Below are 14,691 nucleotides of genomic sequence, written 5' to 3' on the forward strand. Positions count from 1 at the left end.
AATTACTATTAAAGCTAGCCTACTGGTATTATACAGCTAATATATATATTGTTTAGTATTAAGCTTTGCTTGTTCCATATTCAGTTTTTCAGCAAAACTTGTTTGAGTCCATAAGAAAAGATTCATTCTCATATCTAGAGGAAGATTTTTTTTCCAATAAATATTAATGTTAGCCCGCGACTTTGTTCCAGTTTTGAATTTTGGCCCACTGTGTATTTGAGTTTGACACCCCTGTCATAGAGAAACAAAAAACACAGAAACACAAGAGCTCAAATATTGAATACTGACCAATTTTATTCAAATTAGAAGTATTACTTTTACAAAACCTCACTCACAAATATCAGTCTGCACAAACACTATGCTCTTCTTACAATAATTGCACACCGTTTAAAATCATGGCCCCGCTCCACATCCACGAGCTCTGATGAGACAAAGGTTGGGGTGGGGTCACTGTGTGGCGCTGGGCTTCTGACTGAACATTCAGGAGGTATTAACATTATGTACAGCACAAATAACCAAACAGCCAATGATATTTGGGGATCAGTTACATTTGCATCAAGCTCTCTTTAAGGGGCACTAGAGCAAGCGAGTCGAGGCTGATCACCCGTCTGCTGTAAAGCTACGAGCTACATGACTCCTTTGTGACAGAGCTTAGCGTTGACGTGGTCAAAGCAAAGTTAAAGATGTAGCGGTTTGGCAGTGTCGTCTCATCTATCAACACACTAAAAGCTCTAATGAAGCTTGCCCTTTGCCGGTGTAGCCGTGTGTATTGTGACGTTAGACAGCAGAATCCAGACTTTTTATTTTTGGGATGGGACGCAGAGGAACAGTTTTGTCAACGCACACAAGTGACTTTCTGGTTGATTTCCGTTACAAAAAGGTCACTCTGCCTTTTAATAGCAGCTCCTGAAACGATGCTTGTACTCTACTGAAAACAAAGCTGTGGGGATTTCAAAGTAAAAAGCCTCCCTTTATAACTGTACAAGGTTGCAGACGGGACTGTGAAGAGAGCAGAATTTAATAGAGAAACACGTCCGTGTGCAAGAAAGTGTCGGATCTGTGAGGGAGGAATGTGACTTTTAAGAAAACACACCTGTGCTTTGCTTCTGAACACAAAAAAGCCCCTTCAAAGAGAAAAATATCCTTCTTTAGTCACGTTTGCTTGAAGAAATTAAAACTTTGTGATGTCTTGTGCTGTAATTTATTAAAAGGAGAGTCACTCAAATGGCACATTATGCAAAGAAAGAAAGAAAAGTAAAAAAGAAGTCTGGATCTTAGTATTTAAAGTGTTTTGAGTGTGAGGCACAGGTCAGTCGATTTTTGCGTCACACAGAAAAGGTGGATAAAAATGAGTAACCGAGGCGGCACAGATTACACAAAAACATGTAAACCCTTTGTCCTGAACCACATGAACCAGCTGAACCCATCTTCATTCAGGGCGATCCTTCTAGAAAAGAAAAAAAATAAATTTTCAGTGAAACCGCTTGTTGGTGACTATCCTATCTCCTTCACTGGGTGGGCAGCCTCTGGCGGGTCGGGGAGGTGTGAGGTGTTGACAGCCTCTCTGTGGAGGCAGATGACGTCAGTGACGACTGCAGGTGGACAGTCTTGTGGAAAAGCTTGTTGCTGATCAGCACGACCAGGGAGAAGAGACGCAGTTGGAAGTGGCTGGAAGAGTGAAATCGACATCAGTCACTTGTGAAATAGATCCTTTTATTTATTGTTCTTACAGTGTGTTTGTTGGACACTCACTACAGCTTTGTTGGTGTCTTTGCCTCATTAGCACTGATGATGAACAGAGGGAAAAGGATGGAGAACAAGCAACCGCTGCATAGGAAACAAAGATAACATTTAAAAACCATTAAAAACAGAGCAGAAGACCAACTAATTACTCCATTGTAATATACTGTAATTATAAATAGTGGAGTTCCTCTCCTTCTCAAAGTGAAGGGGATGAGCAGACTGTTTCCTGAGGAAGCTCAGGAAGCTTTAATGAGTGCAGCAGGATGGTGGAGATCTTCTACCAGCCTGTGGTAGCGAGTGCCATCTGTTTTGCTGTTATATGCTGGGAAGAAGGGTCAGCAACAGACCCAGAGATGCTGGAACCATCACTGGTAGGAATCTGGAGGCGTCTGAGTCAGTGAGGTTTAGGAGGTCGCTGAACAAACTGCTCTCCATCATGGACAGCCCATCTCTACTCCGCACTTCTGAGGCAGCACAGCTCCATCTCCCTCAGAATAATTCAACAGCGTTGCCATAAAGAACACTTCAGGAAATCATCCCTATCATTATCTATAAAACTGTACAGTAACTCCTCCTTGTTACGTGTGAACACACCTGCCAGGCATCAGTGTGGACTCTGATGTTTGCTAGTTGTTATTGCCATACTCTGATGGAGATGAGACAGCATAAAGGGTGGAGGTAGAAAACTTGTCCCGATGGTGCTCAAGAAATAACCTGAAGCTGAACGTCCTTAAAACATAAGAACTCATAATGAACTTCAGGAGACACAGACAGGTCCACCTCTCATTATAAACGCAGAACAGGTGGAATCTGTCTCCACCTTCAGTTTTCTGGACCCCCAACACCAACGCGCTGGTAAAGCAGGCCCAACAGCAGCTGCACTTCCTCCTGTCCTGAGGAAGAATAACCTGGACCAGAAGCTGCTGCTCCACCGCTCCTGAGTGGACAGCGTGCTCTCCTACCGCCTGGGTGTTTGGTACACAGGGGACAATAACGAGAACAGGACGGCTGTACTGAGGGTAATTAACACTGCCCTAAAAATCATTGGCTGCCCTCAGCCACCCCTGGAGGCCATCACCAGATCCTCCTGTCTCAGGAAAACCAGGGCCATCCCACGTGACCCCTTGCACTCCGCCCAACAACTGTTTGACTCGCTGGTCGGCACCTCAGGTCAATCAGGTCCCACACCTCCACTCTCACAAACAGCTGTTAACAAACACCATCCCCCCGCCCTCTTCACCAGTCTGAGCCACGGTCTTAGTAACCCCCATCACTCAGCCACTCACATACGGACTCTCTACTCAGACCAAGTCCTTTGCACCTACTTCTGAGCACTTTGTTCTCCAATATGTGCCTTTCATTAGTTTTGAATACATTTCTGTAGTTTGTGTGTATGTATAAGGTGTAAAAAAAACATGACTGGAAAATGGACCACAAACAAAATAATACTTGTAATTAGGGATGGGTATCGTTTAGGTTTTATCCGATATCAGTACCAAACCGGTACTTTTGAAATGGTGCCGGTGCTTAAACGGTGCTCGAACCGGTGCTTAAAGAATGGAGAACACACAATTGGTCCAAAAACCTCTCATGTTCAGCTGTTTTTTTGTAAAAAGATAACAATGTTAGCCTTTTCTGCAGCTATAGGGCATATATGGTATCACTCTTGGCTGGAAGCAGCTTAAACAATGGAAAAAACACAAACTTTGTCCAAAAACCTCTCATGTTTAACTGTTTTCCACTTTTTCTTTGGTCATTTTAGCCTTTTTGTCCAGGGTGAAGGGAGTATCTGCCATCAAACAAGAAGACAGCTGCATGTAGCTATGATGATGTTTGCTAGTTCACCTTACATGCATTAATGTAATAACGTGGTTAGCCTACTCAACGTAAATTACACACGAACAACATTAAGCTACTCACGCAGAGAAGAACGGCTGCTGCTGCATCATCATCCTCATCATTTCTGCTACACTGGCAGGGCTAGGGGCCAGGACTCTCCTCTTCGGGTTTTTGGGGGATGTTGCTAACTCCGGGTCCGATAACAGGCACCACACCCACAGTAGATGTGCTCGGTGTGAGGTCTCGCAGCAAGCTATCAAATACGGCGCATTTCTCGGCTTTTAAAAAAAACGCTATGCGTCGCCAGGTGTTTCATCAGATTTGAGGTGTTACCTCCTTTGACAGTATCACAGTATCAGCTTAAAGCACTTGTTGCAGCTGCTGAGTTTGCATCTTTTGCTGTGAAGTACAGCCAGACTTTGACCGCTTCGTCTTGGGCGTTTTAATCTGTAGCTCTGCTCTAAAAGAACGTACGTACCTGGACCCGCCTACTATCCTCGGAAACGTAAAATGATTGGCTAGAATCTAAAGTGTGTCACAGCTCAGGAAAAAAAAAGCACCGTAATGTGCGCTGCTTTTCCGTCTGGTTACTACCGTTTATGACAGAACATAACATGGCACCGGATACCGGTACCCATCCCTATTTGTAATAATGATCACAAAAAATCATGCAGTGTTAACCTGATGATGTATGATGAGGGCATGGCAGTCAGCAGAGCCATGGGTAAGCCGAAGCCAAAGTAATACGGCCAGTTCCTCTCAATGTTGGACAGCCGCTGGTGCATCTCGATGCCTTAGACAAACACAAAAAAACACATCGTTTAGAGGTTCACATTGAATTCAGATGAGTCTGTGTCTGTAGAGAAGCTGACAGAGGACTCACCATGGTTGAACCAGCGATACTCAAAGCAGTACAGGGAGTAGAGCAGAGACATGTGGAGGAGGCTAACCATCTGTCCAATGGCATCGATGGGGAAGAGACTAACGATCATACCCTGGAGGACCACAAAGATACACACAGCGACACTAGTTGGAATAAAGCGAGAAACACAGGCAGCTATGCAGATTTATTTTAAAGAAAGGATCAAATGTACCTGAATGAGGAAGAGCGCCTGGAGGAGGAGGTTAAAAAGCATGTCTGCGATGATCTTACTGACGCTGGGGAATGGCTGAGCTTTACAGCCAGACACTTCAAATGCAAGGTCAGCTATGTCCTATAACACAGAGCAACGTAATGATATCAGTGTCACTGCAGCCAAACAGGAGCTATAACTGCTTTTAACTCTGTAATGGACATCTGACTCTGCTGGGGAAATGTTTTCCAGTTCTTATTTTTGAATATCATCCTCTAAAAATAACCACAACAACAAATGTTTGTCAGAAGTTCATCGACAGGTCTGAGGTTTTGTGATTTGGCATTATTGCGCTGAAAACAGCCGGTCTTGTTTGACAAAGATGTCCTTTGATTTTCAGCCTTGCATATTGTGCACAAAGACTTGAATTAATAGAGGGAATATTTGAATAATATTATGTGCCATATTATTTTACATCCCATAGTGCTTCTGCTTGCTCCTGCCTCTTCATGTATCACCCTTTCTGCAGCTCTGTGATTGAGCACAGTTGGTTTCCACTTGCTCATCAGAGTCAGGAGTATGAGACTGATGAGAGTCGCAGGCAGCACCAGTGGGCCATTTCTCTGACAGTGTGTGACTCTGTGCTTGTTCCATCAGCAAGAAGAAGGGTGTGTGATCAGCCCTTTCTTGTGGAAGCAGGCTGATTAATCGGTTTTAACCATTAAAAAAATACTTTACAATATTTTCGGTTTTCTGTTGTTGGTGTGATCACAAACTGATTCATATTCAGTTAGATCAAAGACATGATGCACACATGCCACTAGGTTCTGCTGAATCGGTGAGAGCTCTGGAGACCATCTGCTCCTACGTGTGGAAATCACACCTGATGATGAGCTGGTAGTCTCCTCTGGTGGTCAGCAGTGTGGTATGTTGGATACTTCTGGTGTTGGGTTGATTAAAGTTATTTTTTTAAGCTGTGGGACCCGAGCATAAACCAATCACGACTTTCTTTACTGTGAGAAACGTTTTTCTGTAACCGTATGGTTGAGTTATTAACAATCATGACCCCATTCTAACTTGTCAGGACGCTCTGTTACACTGTTGCTTACCTCTCGCTAAAGAACATAGTTATGAGGTGCACACAGCATTGCATAACTTCAGGGTTTTTTTATTACAACATTTTTCAGTTTGTAATTACTGCTTTTATAATTTGCAAATAATCATATTTAACTTTTATTTCCATTTTACACAATATCCAGATTTGTATTAAAAATAGTTGTACAGGAAGGACAAACAAAAGTTTAACCTTAGACTGTTTCTGTATAATTAAACGTCACATACGGCCTCATCCATGAATAGAAGCAACACCTGTGTCTACAGCTTCTTTATTTATATAGCCCTGCAATGCCATCTAACAGCTGACTTTAGGGAAAAACTAACCTGTCTCACGACGGTCTAAACTCACGTTCCCTATTAGTGGGTGAACAATCCAACGCTTGGTGAATTCTGCTTCACAATGATAGGAAGAGCCGACATCGAAGGATCAAAAAGCGACGTCACCAATCTTCCCTCTAATGTTTCACGTGTCTGAGCGAACACACAAACTCCCTGAGTGTCCCTTGGACCACGGTGAGCAACAGCAGACGTGTGCACTGTGGTCACACCAGCATCGAATCCATCCAAGTTACATGTTTATTAAAGTAATCAAATTACAGCATTTATGTTAGACTACTTTTAATTAACTGCTTTAGCCCACTTACAATGAAAATTAAAAACAATTTTGTTCATGACCTGTAGTATGTTAACACTATTGGAAGTAAAAATAACTTGAACTCTAATTTTAAAAACACAACTAACTTTTTTTTTTATAAAGCTCTGACTTGTATTATGAGTCTGTGGTCTGGGAGAGAGTCTGTAACTCTCTGTCTGCAAAATACAGTATATAATGACCAATGTTGGGTAATTAATTATATAGTTACTTCTTCAAAAAAGTAACTGAGTTTTGCAAACAAAGTTTTTGCAGCTGTTTACCTAAAATGCAGCCAAGGTGTTTTTTAAATAAACATTTCAAACTATTTACAGAACAATCAGCTGTTCTGCATCAAATCTGATGCCACACAAATTATTTGTGCCACTCCAAAAAATAATTTGTGTCCACTATGAGATAAAGGAGAACAACAGCCTGATACCTGCAGGCCTGACAGCAGCAGATGTGTCACTGCTGTAACACCTGTAACACTCAGCAGTCGCCTCATTGTTCTGACACACACAACAAAACTATTGACTACACTACACACTAACTACACACTAACTACACACTAACTACACACTAACTACACACTAACTACACAAGATTTGCGCTAAACGTCGCAAATCTCTCACATCTCAAAACACGCCGTCACTCCTAAAACTTCCCTCTTCCTAAACAACTAGAGGCCATGTTGCCATATCATTTTTTGATTGGTCGACATGGTACATTTTTCGACCAATAGGAAAGGGTGGAGTTTTTTGTTTTTGTTTTTGCTCACAGGCCTTCGAGCGTTTTCCTTATAAAACGCAGTTTTTACCGTTTCTTCCTGCAGTAAATATAAACAACGACAGTATTCAGGAAGAAAACCAAACATTGCAGATATTTTATCATAACTCTGGTTTTACGTGGCCGATCAACACAATTTAAAAACTGGTATAAAGTCCACACTTTCCCTGTCAGTTGTCCCGTCTGTCCTGCTCACATCTCCAATGGTTGTACACGTTGTCATTAACGTGGCTTCACTCCACATCAGCCGCTTTGCTCGCTAAAACACCGGTGTCGGCACATAAGGACGCTGTCATAGCCTGTCAACGACGTTGATTAGCTGCGTATATACGAATGTGAATCGCATTATTGGCTGGACTATGGGATAAGGTGGCATTGTTCTAATCCCATAGCAGCCAGTCACTGACTGACTCACACTGCAGAACAGAATTGTTAACGTATTAATTTTAATTTCAATTCAGGTTAGATTTTTTTTGTGCGCAACGCAGATTTTCTGCGCGCAGAGGCCGTGCCAACAGTGCGCAGCTTAGAGGGAACATTATTAAACACCCCTTCAAACTTCTCTGTATCCTCTGTCTTTCTTTACATTTTGGGGCTATTTCTGATAAGAGAGCAGTCTGCACCATTGCAAAGGAAGAGTCAGCAGCCCTTGAGGCAGCGCTAGCTTTATAAATCTCAGCAGCTGACACTGATTCGGTATAGTCTACTGCTGTGAGCTAAAGTGGAATGCTACTACAGAAAATCGTACACCAGAAGTAACAACAGTCTCCGATGCCTGAAGGAGACAAAAAAAGTTACCATCTTGTGTGCATGGCGCGGAACTCTGATTTTAAAGAAGGGCCTGACCTGGAACCAGATGGCATTGACGATCTTGCTGAGGACAAACAAGGGGAGGACCCAGAGAGCACTGAAGACGGACGTCAGGATGAACTCTAACCAGGACCACACACTGCCATGGAGGGAGGGGTCACCTGGAGCAAAAACAGTTTTGGTAATTATCTGCTTCCCGTAACATACCGGAAAACATGGTTTTGAGCAGCAGCCATACATACCAATGATTTTTGCCGTGAGAGCCTGCAGGAGTGGAATAAACACCCGGTAAAAGAGAAACAGACTAAGCTGAGAAGAGAAAGAGAAATACCGTTGTTATTCTTTAACTTGTGCTTCCCTGCATAGCGTGGTTGTTTAACTTTGATACTTTAGTGGATAACGATGTTTCACATTTGAGGCAGCAACAGTTTAAGCTTACCCAGAACACTCCTCCATTCCAGGCACAGCATTGAAAAATCCTGCTGGCTACTTTGGGTTCACTAGAAGAGAAAATGAACAACACTAATGTTTCACTTTTGCATGACTTGATTTCATTACTTCTAAACAAACTCCTGAGAACTGTCAGCGTGTTGCAGTTTGCAGGGTGGATATGATGATGGCTCCAACTAGATGACATATCATAATTCACACATTATTATATTTACTAGTGAAGAAAACAAAATGCGACCAAAATGTGTTCGGGTGCTCACTTGTCCGGTTTGCGCTCCTCACTCTGTGCCCGTCTCTGTGCCAGGGCCCCACTGGCCCTTCTCCTCCGCTGCTCTTCCCTTTTCTGCTGGATACGAGCATCCAGCTTGGAGATTGTTCCAATCCCCAATATGGAGTCCTTGATCCCCTGTAGAGCATAAATACAAAAAGAGACAGTCGGAGCATTTCTACAAGTCTTAAATCTTCTCTGTAATGAATGATCCCCGTGAGGTCAGTAAAGAACATTTGACATTATTTCAAAGACAAATATTATTTCTGGAGGCTCTTGAAGTAACCCGGACACGTTCAGGCTGCACAGGTTCAAAGTATGGCTTAATAACACCGTCACTGGAGCCCAGCTAAGTTACAGTAGTGCAAACTGCGCTTTGCATGGTCATGCTTTGAGTTAGCATAAACTAAATAGACAAAAGATTGGGCCACACATCTTAATCTTTAAGTCAAACACTGTCAGTCTCATGGCCCTGCAGTCTGGTAAAAGAATGAGTCATTCTAAAGACCTTACTGAATAATGCCTAAACATTGCCAATGATCTGCTGAATCAGTAACTGCAGAGCAACATCCACCTCTGGCATTAGCATCAGCTCAAACTGTGTGATGCAAGCTTCACTGCATGCATTTCCATGGGTGAGCTGATGATGTCCTGATTTGACCAATGCCTGAGGTTTTAGGTTTTGTGAAGCCAACTAATCCACAGAAAACCTGGCTGTGATGAACTTGCTTCAGAGCAAAGCCCTTTAGAGAAACGTATGCAAACATTATTGTGTCTTTGGAGGTTTTGTCTGGTTGGGTTTGCTCTTCTTCTTACACTTCAGTCACAGATTCAATTTCTGATGAATATTTTTATGCACTCAGTGAAACTGGAAACAACCTCGTGTTTGCACAGATGCACGGACACAGCAGAGGTTTCAACACAGTTTCTGCTGCATGGAGGCGCCTCTCTCTGCTCGTTAGCACAATAAACCAAATGTCCCTACTGTGGACATTTGTTGAGTAGAGAAGCTGTTTATTTGGCTCTGCACTGGACCGTTACTGAAGCATTAATGATGTTAAACAGTGTAACTTAAGAGGCAAAAAAGCTCTTTAAACTTAGAGCAAAGTTTCCAGACTTGTGAAATTGTTTTTATTGAATATGACTTGTGTTTCTGTACAAGCAGTTTTTCTGTCCCAGTGACCACTGAAATCAGGGCTCGCAAAATTTCAAAATCCCTGGTAGCCTTTCGGGCAGGGACTCTTCAGTTTTTGGTAGCCCAAAATAAATTTAAGTAGCCTGAATAAAAAAAAGAGCAATTTTTTGATTGATGTTTTGTTTCCTGTTGTATAATATTGTAAAGGAAACAAAACATTAATCAAAAAAATTGTTGAAAAACAAATTACAACACTGTATAAAAATTACAATCAACTCAAATACTTGGTTCTAATTGAACAGAAATTTCTATGAACTTGTAAGAACTGTGTAGGACATGAATCAGTCTGTGTCAGATCCTCACCTCCTGCAACCACTTTTCTGAGAATACGCGCTTCTTTTGTGGTTCGGACTCCTTCTGACATTTCTTTGGAGGTGGAGGAACATCACAGTAATTGCTTAAAGGAGCTTCTTCGACATCTTTAAGAGTTCTAAACAAATGTCTGTCCTCCTCCTGAAAATCTTATGTACGCAAACACGCGTTGCAACTTCTTATCTTGTGCGCGTTTTTTATATTGACAGCGAATGCGCACCTGCGGACCACTTATGTGCACCCCTGGTTATTTATCTCGTCATTTTGCAGCCACAGAAATTCTTTTGTCCATGAAACCATAAAGCTGCACTTTCTTTTTGCCTTATAGTCTGATTTGTCATAACTTTTCCGTTTTGTGGTAAGCTTTTCTTTGGCTGTCACTTCTTCACCCTGACCTGTCTTATTTGGCTCAGCAGAACTAAAATATATATCCTGCTGCTTTTACACAGACACTCACATAACGCTCAGCGATTCTCTGCGCGATCAACCTCTCACATGTTTAAGCTGCGGAGATTTCACTTGTCATGTTTGCATAGTAAGCTAACGATTGATAAGACGATGTCAGAGGAATTGGTGCGCAAATTATCATCACTCACCAATCAGTGCTGTCGCTCTCTATACACAGTTCACGGGATTGCAAAGTGAAAGCAAAAAAAAAAGGGCAAATTCAAACGCGATTTCAATATGTCACATATTGACAGTGGCTCACCGATGCCAATGACATAATTACCCAGCTACATTTCCGAAAGAATGCAAAAGCATTGACATATATTTTTCCTTCCTACGATAGCCCGACGGGCAGGGCAGAGATAGATTTTGGTAGCCCAACAGGAAAAATCGCTAGCCCCGAGATGTCAGGCTAGCGATTTTGCGAGCCCTGGAAATGATCGCTCTACTTTTAGAGACTTAAAAATGAGAGTCTGGGCTTATTCCAAGATGTCGGCTGCCAAGTTTCAAAACTGGCTACTAGCAGAACTTTAACATCCAATACTTTGACACCAAATGGATGGAACATACTATCTACATTAAGATTGCTAAATCATGTGTATGTCACAGAAATCAGTCAGAATTACGCTCGCTCTTTCTACTGTTTCAACCAGCGAGGCTGAATGGCTCCATTGTTTTGAATGTTTCTGTTTCAGTTTGCATACACTACATACTTGCACTTTATGTCATTAAATATTTATGGGTGCAGTGTCTTTGTGTTTGCTAACCGTCGCAACATCGCGGAGGAAAGCCCTGACGCTGTCTGTCATCTCTGCACCAGCTGCAGATCCATCAACTGCAGAAGGAGGGGGGGCTGGTGACCTGGTGGTCCGCTCTCATGGCAGGGAGGGGCTCACCCAGTAACCTGCAACAAACCAAAACCCAAGGAAACAAAGTGAGGGGCTGAATGGAAAACGTTCAACCTTTGAAATGCAGATGCTAACAGCTCTTGCTACTTGCTTTGCTAAGACACACAACTGCTTGAAGACCTATTTTCTTGTGATTTTTTGTTAACTCAACTGTCACATAATATTTAATGTTTTTACCTATTCAATGAATCAGCCATCTGTATAACAAGCTTATCATTTGGCTTTTACAAACAGTAGCCTTTCTAAACCTGGTAGTTTTCCATGCACATCCATAAAAATAAACCTCCATTAGTTTGTGTTTTACACACATCAGAAAAAGCCTTCTAATACTAAGAAAGTTCAACAATACAATGTTTGGCAAATTTTCTCAGAGTTTTGATATTTAGTCATTTTTACTGTTTCACAAGCTGATGATGATGTAACTCTTTATTTTGAAAACCATACCATTATCAGCCACATTTGACTAATATATATATATATAGAGATAGATAGATAGATAGATAGATAGATAGATAGATAGATAGATAGATAGTCTTTCTAAAAATACTTGTCCGCACACTAAACACGTGCTCTTACAGAATATCTAACGACTTTCATATAGATCACAACTTAATAACTTCTGCACAAAATCTATCAGCATCTAATGCCTTGCTAAGAGAAGCAAAGCTTATGTGCGTTTCATAAACGCTGCTATCGTCTTATTTGTTGCATGGTGACATTATACACCAGCGATGTCCTCTCCTTTGTCTTAAGATGCAAACGTTTGTCCACCTATTGTCTCTGTGCGATACTGTTTTATTCAACGCTAGCAAGCTGACTCAGTGGGTTAGCGCAATAAGATGATAACACACACTCAGGGCTAACTGGCTCATTGTGGTCTGCTTAAAAAAGCCTCTAAAACTGGCATAATCTCATATATAGAGTTCAGCATGTTGCCTATGGCCCTGTAATCGATGACTTTCGCTTCTTTAGTGTTCAACTAGCTTGTCTGTTTGTGATGCTAGCTAAATTATCGCTCAACAACTAATTTAACTGTAGACTTTTTCTTCCCGATAACGTCCATACAAGTGATTAACAGACAGATAGAGCACACATTTAACAAAGGTCTGGTGCTTACCTCATGCGACAGCCACGGTGTTACAATAACTTGGGAAATTCTTTCTTTCTCTTCCTTAATGTAAACACAACAAACAGCATACAGCCACTGCCAGCAGCTAGGGCCGTGGAAAACAAATTGCGCAAGCTCCAACCTCGAAGGAGCATGGGAAGTGTAGTCCTCAATACTGGAAGGCGAAGAGAGAAAGCGGAGTAAAAGCTCATTAAAATGCTAAGGGGTGTGTCCACATTATGACGCATTTTATTGTGTGTCGAGCGTTAATTACGTATTTATAATAAGTTATTAAGACAACAGCGATATTTTCTTTCTACGTCTCTGATGTTATATGATTGTGAGAGAAGCTAGATAGCTTTGTTAGCTTTGTTATAAGGTTGCAGAATTAAGTTTCGCTGTGTTGCTATCGGCTCACGATGGATTAAAAGGAAATAAATTTACAACATATCCACATGCAACTGCAGCGGGTAGTGAATAAAGCAACGATTAGCATGACAAGATAAATGGAATTTTTAAATCTCACATGCAAAGTACGTGGTGTTAGAAAAATGCAGCACAGCTGGGCCTCGGGCTGTATTACAATGAAAGTTAGCATATTCAAATTCACGGGTGTGTGTTTGAAGTGAGGCCACCTTGCAGAGACCTCATGCAGAGAAAATGTGTGAAAGCCTGGGAACTGACTGAGGAGCAGATAAAGAAAGGTTGAGGTTACGGGTGGAGGTAAAAGACTAAAAGCTACAGCACATATGGGCTTGTAATTGAAATGGAGAAACTGCAGTGGGGCAGAGAAAGAGCAAGCTGCGTTTGAAACGCTGACCTAAAGCTCCATAAATACCTGCAAAGTGTCTTTTCTTGAAGCACTGATAACTTCAAGGACGAACATAAAGCTAAAGAAGAGGCCTACAGTCAATTATTTAAAAATACTACAACAACAAACATAACTAATGCAAAATGTGTTATGATCAATCTTAAATTCGATTTGATTATTTTAATAAAGCACCCAAGAACTTTATATAAACTTTGAATGTAAATATGAGAGTTTTATTCTAATAACCTGATAAGGAGCCATTTCTATCACAGAGACATAAACAGCATATTGCTTAAAATTGAAAATGCAGTGTTGTCTAGCTGCTCCACCTGTCAGGCATTTGTTTGTTTGTAATGATGGTGGGTCCGTGTGTAACATGAACTGTGGCAAGACATCACCTTCTTTTATAAATTAATCCACTGCATACTTTCCTAAAGAAGGGAAAGAAAGAAAGCAATGAAGCAGCATTCCTTAGTTTTTAGAGAATTCCACCAGCTCTTGTGGCCATGCAGATAATTCCAGGTCATGACAATTATTTAGGAACCTTCCTAAATAAAACTCATTAAGAGTTTGAGAAATTCTATGAGTGAGTGTGTTTTCACAGTGGAAGAGAAAGAGCACACCAAAAAGAAAAGGAGGGCAGGTTTACACGTGACTCTAACAGCTTCTAAAACTAAATATTGACAATCGACACGACCACTAACCACCACAAAGTTGCGTGTGCAGGGCTATTCCGACTATGAAGCCAATAGAAACAATTAGCTGTTGCTAGTGACTCTAACAGCTAACCCTGGTTTGTCTTCCTTTTCTGAGGAGCACAAATAATCATCTTTTCTTTTTTTTTTTCTAAGCTTTATTTTCATTTTTAAATTGGAAAACACACAAAGCAAAAAAACAAACAAACAGAAAACTCAACTATGGGACAGAGCAAGTATCATCAAATAACCACAGCATGGCAGGCCATTGTGACCACAGAAGCACTCCCAGGTGCACACTCTTGTATCTATGCCTTTCAAGGATAACCTCAGACATCTGAAAACCAAACACAGAAAATACAAGCATAATAATAATAATAATAATAATAATAATAATAATAATAATAATAATAATAATAATAATAATGATAGTAATAATAATAATAATGATAATAATAACAATAATAATAATAATAATAATAATAATGATAGTAAT

At 41.2% G+C, this 14,691-nt stretch overlaps 1 protein-coding gene across 1 annotated transcript; it reads right to left on the bottom strand.

The window, feature by feature from the left end:
• Positions 1 to 269: 269 nt before the first annotated feature.
• ei24 (EI24 autophagy associated transmembrane protein) lies at positions 270 to 12,833 on the bottom strand. Its single transcript, XM_087847061.1, has 11 exons — positions 12,699 to 12,833; positions 11,441 to 11,577; positions 8,712 to 8,857; positions 8,441 to 8,501; positions 8,244 to 8,310; positions 8,038 to 8,162; positions 4,677 to 4,796; positions 4,466 to 4,577; positions 4,264 to 4,375; positions 1,753 to 1,827; positions 270 to 1,668 (listed from the first exon to the last, which is right to left on the bottom strand). The coding sequence occupies exons 2-11, from the start codon at positions 11,480 to 11,482 to the stop codon at positions 1,509 to 1,511; spliced, it is 1,020 nt and encodes a 339-aa protein (XP_087703187.1). The 5' UTR covers positions 11,483 to 11,577; positions 12,699 to 12,833; the 3' UTR covers positions 270 to 1,508.
• Between the last annotated feature and the right edge of the window lie 1,858 nt (positions 12,834 to 14,691).

Source organism: Neolamprologus brichardi, chromosome 10 (assembly GCF_056152115.1).
Source record: "Neolamprologus brichardi isolate AB-2024 chromosome 10, ASM5615211v1, whole genome shotgun sequence".
In the NCBI taxonomy this organism is placed as follows: domain Eukaryota; kingdom Metazoa; phylum Chordata; class Actinopteri; order Cichliformes; family Cichlidae; genus Neolamprologus; species Neolamprologus brichardi.